General features: G+C 39.5%; 1 protein-coding gene across 1 annotated transcript; it reads right to left on the minus strand.

Moving 5' to 3' along the window:
• Positions 1-1,332: 1,332 nt before the first annotated feature.
• Positions 1,333-7,071, minus strand: LOC149190297 (uncharacterized). The gene is made up of 3 exons (XM_089410472.1): positions 6,274-7,071; positions 5,680-6,183; positions 1,333-5,544 (listed from the first exon to the last, which is right to left on the minus strand). The coding sequence occupies exons 1-3, from the start codon at positions 7,069-7,071 to the stop codon at positions 1,333-1,335; spliced, it is 5,514 nt and encodes a 1,837-aa protein (XP_089266598.1).
• Between the last annotated feature and the right edge of the window lie 2,392 nt (positions 7,072-9,463).

A 9,463-nucleotide genomic window follows, 5' to 3' on the forward strand; every position in this document is an offset into this window, starting at 1 on the left:
AAAAAAATTACTACAGTTACTAAACATATCTCATATCATTCTTTGTCACCATCAGGTTGCTGTGCTGCTTCTTCCGCTGGGGCTGGGAGAACTCGATTCAGCAGCTGCTGTATAGCTTCCAGCTTCTCATCCTGTTTGATCATTGCTACGCGCAGAAAGGCCAGCTCGCAGCGGATGTCTGGACCCCCCTTAGCTAGATTGACCATTTCTTTTGCCACCTGTTCCATCGCTTTGGCCATGAGGCCCTTCATGACCCAGTAGATGTGGAGCGACTGCTTAAATAAGGACATACGCCCTCGTGTATGCCCCGGGTCAGGGATAAGGAATTCCCATTCCCCCATCTCCTCGTCAGATTGATCCTGGATCGATTCTTTTTCCAGGTGCTGCATGAGTCTGCGGACTGCAGGTTTGGCGATGCGGTTGAAAGCCTTTTCGGCCCTGCAAATTCGATGAATGACAGTTTCTTTTTGCTTCCGTCTCTTCCCCTGGTCACCTCTGGAAGTCTCCCCTTCCATCTTGCCTTTACCCTTCTGGCTTTTTGCCCGTTTTCCATCCCGGTCTGGTTCCTTATCGGTTGGCGGGCTGCGCTTCCTCATGCCGTAGCGCCGGACCTTCGAGTCCTGTAAACCAGTCAAATCCGCCTCCATTTGCTCCTTTCCTTGCTTCGTCGAGTTCTTTCAGTGGTATCTGCATTCGCTTCCAACCTCCAGGGCTGGGTCTTCATCCGAATCATCCTCAATTTCCCAAACTGAGAAAGGAGGGTCCTGCTGCATAATGATTTTGCCTTTACGGCGCCTGCTGTCCTCCCCGACACTCTGGTTCTCTTCCACCTGCCTAAGCTTCTGTCTAGTTTCCATGATAATCGACGGTCGGGTGCCCCTTGTTCTCTGATTACTTGGAATGGTCTCTGCTCTCTGGTGATGCTTGAAGGAAACCTCCACCCTTACCCAATTTGGAAATATGCATAATGTTTTGTCATTCGGCCAGCTTTGGGAATATATCTGATTTCTTTCCTTCGTGAAACCGCTTATTCCGGTTATCATATGCCGCCAGTAGCACACCTGTGATCCACTACTCTCTGTCATCATATCATTATTAATCCCTTCTGCTGTGAGGTCCGGCAGACCGCAGCCTGCACCTCTCATAGTTCGGCCATTAATTACCTTACCTTGTGTGTACTGTCGCCCAACCACTCCATCCGCCGTCGCTGTACTGTCATCGAGGTCTTGATCCTTCGCTCTGCAATCTTCCATGATGAGTTTTGCACGTCCCACCTGAACTCTTTCCTTTAAACGAGGCCTCCACCTCCCCATATCTGTCCAGCTCACTGATTCATTCATTGGCGTTTGTGGCATGGTCATGATCGGACTTGATTAGATTTGCCAGCTCTTTCCATTCCTGATTACCCTCCACGGCTCTCCATTGGCTATCCATGGTGTTGCCACGTCCTCGGCAGCCCCAATTGGCTAGCCAATCAGCAGGCTGATTTCCTTTGCGACGAACATGGCTAAAGAGTCTATAATCGATGCGCTTGATGAGGCCTGCAATTTCTTGAATAATGCCCGCAGTGCGCCAGCTTTTGGCAACTTTCTCCCATGCCTGCCCGTTGCTGAGCCTCCTCAGCATGTCAACAGCAATCTTCGAATCCCCAGAAATTTCCAGGTTGGTATAACCGTTCCTAATGGCAATACAAAGACCTTGATGCAGGGCCCAGAACTCGGCCTCATTATTGGTCATCTGCCCTCCCCAGTCCGCGAAAATCCATCTTACCTGGTGGTTACTGTCTCTGAAGATTCCCCCGAAGCCAGCTTCGCCCGGGTTCCCCTTCGAGGCCCCGTCGAAGTTGAGCTTGATAAACTGATCTCGCGGATACCTGAATTTGTCTGGACTTTGAATTCGCATGTCTTGAATGGCCGAACATTTGAAGTGAACCATTTCCATTTTAAGATTTAACTTGTTTAAAATTTCCTGTTCTTCCGAGTTTGTTTTCCAATCATCATTTTCCCATTTTTCGACCAGGATAGTCTCACGCATACTTTCAATCACCCGGTCCCAAATAATCTCTGGACCTTTCACAGAGTTCTGAAACACCCTCCTATTTCGCTCCTTCCAGACCATCCAGAGTATGAAGGGGGAGATAAGGTTCCATGCCCTCTGGACAACCCTGCACTGAAAGGTTTCCTTGCTCCACTGGAAAACCAAATCAGTGAAATCTTTGGTATGAAAACCTGCTTTGTTGAACAGTCGTTTAGTCGTCCTCCAGAGTTTCTCTGAGTAGGAGCAATTGACCAGCAGATGATCTCTGGTCTCAGTATCATTGTTGCATAGGTAGCATCGGGAAGGGCCATATAATCCTTTCTTTTGGATTCGATCCCAGGTCAGAATTTTGTTTTTAGAAGCTAGCCATACAAAGATGGACACCTTAGGCCACCAGTTGCTTTCCCAGATTGTTTTCCATTCCACATTCCTGTCACCTCTGTCTTGAGCGTCCTTTAAGAAGTAGGCCTCTTTCGTTGTGAATATCCCTTTCATAGAGTATCCCCATCGAAGGATATCTTTCCCATGTCGTTCTCTGATTTTCCTTGATCCCATTTCTTTTCTGTAATGTTCCTGGAGCTCTGGGGGAAGTTCACGATCCCACTCTGTCGGGTCTTCCCAGACTCTCCATCCCTCCGACCTTTCATTTGTTTTCCAATAATCTTTAACATTGGGTCTGTTTCTTTCAATTCTACCCTGGATCTGCAAGAGGTCCTGATTGTTATTTAACCTTTCTCGCTGTTGCCACCTATCTTCCCAAAAGTTAGCTTCCCTGCCTCCTCTAATTTCCCAGAAGGTATGTTTGCTAATTAGATCTCTGTTTTGGGAGGCAAGATCCCAAATAGAGGAGCCTTTGGGGAATTCCTGCTGTCTTAGGATGTCAGCTGGAGAGTTTGGCATTCTATATTTGGTCCTCCATATGTTTTTCCATAAGTCATTTCCACCACTGAGCCATCTCCACCACAGTTTAGCTCCCAACACCTTATTAAGAATTTCCGGGTCCCTTAGACCTAAACCTCCTTTTTCTTTTCGTTCTATTAGCTGACTCCACGAGACCAGGGCCCATTTTTTCTTCTGATCAGAACCACTCCAGATAAATTTCCTTATTATTTCCCTAATTTTGGCACAAACCCCTGCTGGGGCAGCCATAATCGCTAATGGATATATAGGAATCGCCTGAAGGACCGACTTGGCAAGAACAACTCTGCCAGCAATATTCAGAACTCTGAAAGCCCAATTTGAGACCTTGTTGTTTAGTTTGTCAAGGACTCCTTGCCAGTTCTTTACCTTTTTTGAGGTGAGGTCCAGAATATTACCTAAATATTTAGTAGGCAATTCTCCTCTCTTGAATCCAAGAATTCTAATTAGATGGGATTTGATCTGCTCCATTGTATTGAAGATGAAGATGCAAGACTTGTCTCTATTAATTTCTAACCCAGAGGCCTCGGCAAATAATTCTAGGATTCGCTTAAGGTGGCGAACTTCTCTGACCGTTGGTTCCCCGTACAGCATAATGTCATCAACAAATTGTTGATGTGTTAAAGGCAGGTTGTTTCCCCAGAGTTGCAGCCCTTTGATTCTATTTGCTGTTCTTTCTTGTTTAATAAATCGACCAAGTCCTTCAGCGGCTAGAATGAAAAGAAAAGGGGACAATGGGTCTCCCTGACGGATGCCTCTGGAGGCATTAAAGGTTTTTGAGGGACTTCCGTTAACCAGAATAGAAAAGTGGGGAGAGGAGATCAGGTTATGAATCCATGCAATCCATCTTTGGTGGAAACCAAATCTCTCCAGGACTGTTTCTAAATACTTCCAATTAAGCCTATCATATGCTTTGGATAAATCCAATTTGATCAGCATTCCTTTTTGTTTTTTAACCTTTAGGGAGTGAATCACCTCCTGAGTTACCACCAGCCCATCAAGTATTTGCCTTCCTTCCACAAAACCAGTTTGTTCAGCCGAGATAAGATTGTCTAAGAGAGGTTTTAGTCTTTTGGCAATCAGAGAAGTTATCATTTTGTATATGACATTACAAAGAGCTATAGGTCTGAAGCCACTCGCCTCTTCTAAGTTGTCTCCCTTAGGAATGAGGGTAAAAAAGGTTGAGTTAAGAGGAGGCCATACCTTTTGATTTATTCTTGATTCTTCTACTATGTCCAGAATCTCGCTCCCCAAGAAGTGCCAGCTTGCCTGATAGAAGTCCACTGTGAAACCATCCGGCCCAGGAGCAGTCCCTTTTTTCATAGTCTTCACGACATCCTCCAGCTCTTCTAAGGTCACGGCCCTCATGAGGGCTTTGTTTTGATCCTCAGTGACCAGACTAGGAATGGCAGAACAGATCTCTTGAATGGCTCTCGATCTGTCCACTTGGGGTTCGGTTAACATCTCTTTGTGGTGATCCAATAGAACCTGCTCTATTTCACTCTGCTCTACCACCCTTTTCGCATTCCTATCTTTAATCGAAAGGATTCTATTTCCTTGCCTGTGTTTGATCATTGATTGGTGAAAGAATTTTGTATTTTTCTCTCCCTCTCTTAACCATTTTATCCTAGATTTCTGGCGCCATAGGATCTCCTCTTGTTTTCGTCTCTCTTCCAATCTTCCAAGGATTACTCCTTCCCTGTTGATGCTGTCCTCCGTTCTTCCTTCCAGAATTATCTTCTGCTGCAGGTCTGCCATTTCCCCTTCCAATTTTTGTTTATCTTCCAATATATTGCCAAATTCCTCTTTGTTCCACTTTTTTATTCTGTTTTTCAGCTCTTTCAGCTTAAGCTGGAAGGTATGCATTCTACATCTACCTTTACTGGTACATTGATTCCACCATTCCTCCACTTTCTTGATGAAATCCGGGTCCCTCAACCAGAAGGCTTCAAATCTGAAAGGTCTTTTCCCCTGAATCTTCTTGATATCTACCTCTAATCTAATCGGCCAATGGTCTGATCCCAAAGATGGAATGATTTTGGCCTCTACGAAAACATCTTTGTTCATAATGTCTTCAGAAATTAGAAATCTATCTAATCTGGATGCAATTTGATTCTTACCTCCCCTTCTGTTGTTCCACGTGTAGACCCCGTTAATAGTCTGGACGTCAACAAGCCTAAGTTCTGCTATCATATCGTTGAAATTGTCCATGAAGTGATCCCTCTTCCTAGTCCCTCCTTTCTTCTCTTCCAGGGATCTGATCAGGTTAAAGTCTCCCCCAATGATCCAAGCAGCTCCAGGGTAAAGTCTACGGATCGATTTGAAACTGTTTATGAACTGCTCTTTTTTCCCAGGGGTCGGGGGGCCGTAGACGCCTGAGATAACCACCTGATGACTAGTTCCTACTATCCTGCCTAGCCCAGTGAGGATGCCGCTCATACTTGACCAGTTTTCTATGATGATTTCATTTGGGTTCCACAGTACTGCAATACCTCCAGCAGAACCAATTGCATCTTGTCCCATTACTTGATACTGTAACCTACCTTTTTCTATTATTTCTTCGAGCTGCTGGTTCAAAATCTTTGTTTCCTGTAAGATCATAACACTAGGTTTCTCTTTTTTCAACTTGTCCTTCAGATACCTCTGTTTGCCTTTACTATGCAAACCCCTGATATTCCAACTAAGCACTATCATTTAAAACTTTTTGTAAGAGGGGAAGAATACCTCCGACAGAGGTATCACTTTTCCTGAGTTTATCAAAATTTCCCCCACTATCTGGATGGTCTCGCTCATTGGCTTTCGGCCTCTTTTCCTGCTATTTTTGCCAGAATTGGTCATTTCTTTATCCTCATTCCCCTGTTCACTTTCTGACATGGTGAGGTTATCCGGGGGCTCTCCTTTTTTCTCTTTGTATTTCTTGAAAACTTCCTTATACAGTTGCTTTTGTTTTTCAGGTATGAACCTGCTATCCAAGTGTTTCCATTCTTGTAGCAACCTTCTCATAATTTTCTCCTCCTCTGCTTCGTTTTCAGACGGGATTTCCACTTCCATCTTAGATTCCTGTTCTGTTTCTGTTGATATCTCCTCTGGTTTTTCTTTGTTTGCTTTGTTCGTGTTTGTTTCGTTTCCCTTTCCTTTCTCCTCTCCCGCTATTTCCATTGGGGTATTTTCCGGGTCCTCATCATCTTCTAGATTTACTTCATAATCTTCATCTTCACTCTGAAGGACCTAGAATTTGTTTTGATTATTTATTTTTCTCGGTTTTTCCTGTGTTTGGGTCTTTGATGTCTCTCTGTTCTGTCGTTTCTTCCTTACTACCTGTTGAAAACCTTTCTCAGCCTTTATCTGTTGATCCTCCTGGCTTTTCTTGGTTTCTTCTTCTTTGTTCAAAGGACATTGCCTGTATAAATGGCCATATTCATGGCAGATGCGGCATCGGAAGGGGATATGCTCGTAATCGACTGGCTGCTTCCATATTTCATCGTGATACTCCACTTCGACAGTTTCTGGGAGGGGCTCTGCTAGATTTATATAAACACAGATTCTCGCATAAGCATTGTACTTACCTCGTTTCGTAGCCTCGGCAATTTTGACAAAGCTCCCAATCGTATTGCCTATTCCCTCCAGAGTTTCAGGGTCCCAGAACTCATCAGGAAGCCCAAACAATCTGACCCAGACGGGTGCCGCAAGCATTTTTTCCCTTTCTGGGTTGTACCTCTCTTCCCAGTATTTCATGAATAGGCCAGCATTATTCAAGAAATATGGTCCCTCCTCAAAAATCCGGTCCTTATCTTCCAGATTGGAGAAGATTGCTGTGAAAAAACCTTGGGCTCCGAGTTTGAGATCTATCTGTCCCTTTGGTCGCCATCGTTGATCAATCCATCTGTGGAGCTCCCGCTCAGACGGCCAATACCCAACAAAGCGACATATAATGGCATGGTCTTTCATATAGCTATTATACTCTTCCAGTTTGTTATGGGGGACCACATACCTTGGTTGTTTTTGAGCCCTAGGAAGGCATTTACCTCTCATTCTTCTTTGCCACAGATTACCCATTACTGGGGCATAACCTTCCTTCTCCGTTTGCTGTTCTCCTCCTTTGCTAGTCTCGCCCATTACCACGTTTTTGAAGGAGGGGATCTCTCCCCCCCCCTTGGCTCCCCCATTCCGCTCAGGGCGTTTTCTGGGGTTCAGAATCCCGTTTTCTGCTGATATCCCCGAGACCAACCCGTGACTGCAGGTCGGGGAGCGCTGAGCCCGCAGGGCTGAGGGGCCTCGCCTTGGTCTGACTCTGCCTGCAATCTTTGTCAGCAATGTCCGTTGCTGCAAACCCTAGCACGCATCGACAACATCATTCCCATTTTATAAAACATTATTGATATGTTAATAAAACACTATATTTTTACACATTTTAAGGTTAAATTTATGTTTTATAATAATCTACTTTAAATAAAATAATATATTATTATATATTATATATTAAGGAATTTAGACTTCTGTGATCCATAACATTGTTAAGATAGTCTTCGGCAAAATCACATAACCAATCTTTTGTCCAAAATCACATGACAAAAGATTGGTTATGTGATTTTGCCGAAGACTATCTTAACAATATTATATATTATTATTATTATTATTATTTATATATTATTATATATTATATATTATTATTATTATTATTATTATTATTATTATTATTATTATTTATTTTTAAATAGTTTTGAAATGCCTTTTTTTAATATTTAATGATATAATTTTTTAATGTTAGTTTAATTATATTTCAAATTTCAGTTAAATAAATATTATATATTTATTTTATTTTATTATATCCCATTATGATTATGTTTTAATAATTGAAAGTGTTCTATAAATATAATAATATAATAATATGTTTTTCATATTAATTTATTTTATAATTATAAAATGTATGATAAAATGAAAAAGTAGGAAATTAATATAAGCAATTTAAATTTCATCTTACTACTTATTTTATAATTATAAAATGTATGATAAAATGAAAAAGTAGGAAATTAATATAAGCAATTTAAATTTCATCTTACTACATTTAAACACCAAGAAGGATTTAATCTCTTGAAATGAACTTTTTTTTAGAGTGGAATTTTTTTTTAGAGTGGAAAGAGATTTGATCTAGGCTAGTTTAATTTCACCCTTTGAATAGACTATGTTCCACATGAATACCATGTTTTTTAAATATCTAGGCTAGTTTAATTTCACCCTTTAAATAGACTATATCCCACATGAATACCATTTTTTTTAAATACCACCCGTCATTTTTATTTTTATAGATTTAGGTTTAGATTTATTTTATTATTTTTATTTTTATTTTTTATTTTATTTAGACTTCGTTAAATTGTTTAAATTATATTTCTACTATACTAAGTGAGAGAGCATCTCTAAAAAAAGAAATATATATTTATTATAAAAAGAAATATTATATTATATTATAAAGATTTAAATATGAATGATGTTTTTTTTTTTTTTTTTAAATAAGTTTTATAATAAAACATGATAATAATCCACCATTATATATTTGTTCAAATTATATTAGTTCATTTCAATAATTAATATAGTTTAAAAACTTATATATACATATATATATATGAATGAATATTTCAATTTCTTTTATATTAAGATGGGATATCTAAATGTTTTTAAAACTAAATAAAAAATAAAATATATTATTAAAAAACTATTTTAATGTTTTGAAATTAACGTTATGTTTTAAATAAATTAAAAAACACTTTGTAGAAAGCTCCTCTTGGTTTGGAGATGTAAAATCTCTACTAACAGGGTCAACCACGTGAAGGTGAGAGCTTATATGACCCCAAAAACGGTCCATCATTGGAATGAGACTAACCACTGACGCGCACCCTCACAATCCATTTCCAATGAGGCACAATCACTCACATGCATGCATGCACACAACAAACAAAGGGTGCACACAAACATACACATACCCACAAACATTACACATATTGACTCACAAGGTGACATGTTCACACATATCACATTTATTATGCTTATTATGAATTTTAGAATTAACATTAAATTATGCACGTGATGGAGATTGAGTATAGATATTATGATGTTGACAATTACATTTATTTTATAAGTTAATTAGTAAGTTATGAAAATTGAAAAGTATTTATTTTCTTTATTATTTTTAAAACAATGATTATCATTAACAAAATTTTAGAATTAATAATTTTTTTCACATATTATTAAATTTTAGTATTCTCATTTTTTTATTATATAAAATTAGTGAATTTTTAAATAAAATTAATTAAATTTATTTATTGTATTGATTTCAATATGAAATAATTAATTGATATGTGTTATTACAAATTGATGCCATTATAAATGTCAATTAATTGATATGTGTTATTACAAATTGATGCTATTATAAATGTCAGGTTATTGCTTTTTTTAAGAGGGGATTTGAACCTTGAGTCTCATGGTTTGCATACTGCTTTATAACATAATAATC

This window comes from Pinus tabuliformis, chromosome 3_1 (genome assembly GCF_031772625.1).
Source record: "Pinus tabuliformis cultivar Carrire ecotype Pingquan chromosome 3_1, CPIR1, whole genome shotgun sequence".
NCBI lineage: Eukaryota > Viridiplantae > Streptophyta > Pinopsida > Pinales > Pinaceae > Pinus > Pinus tabuliformis.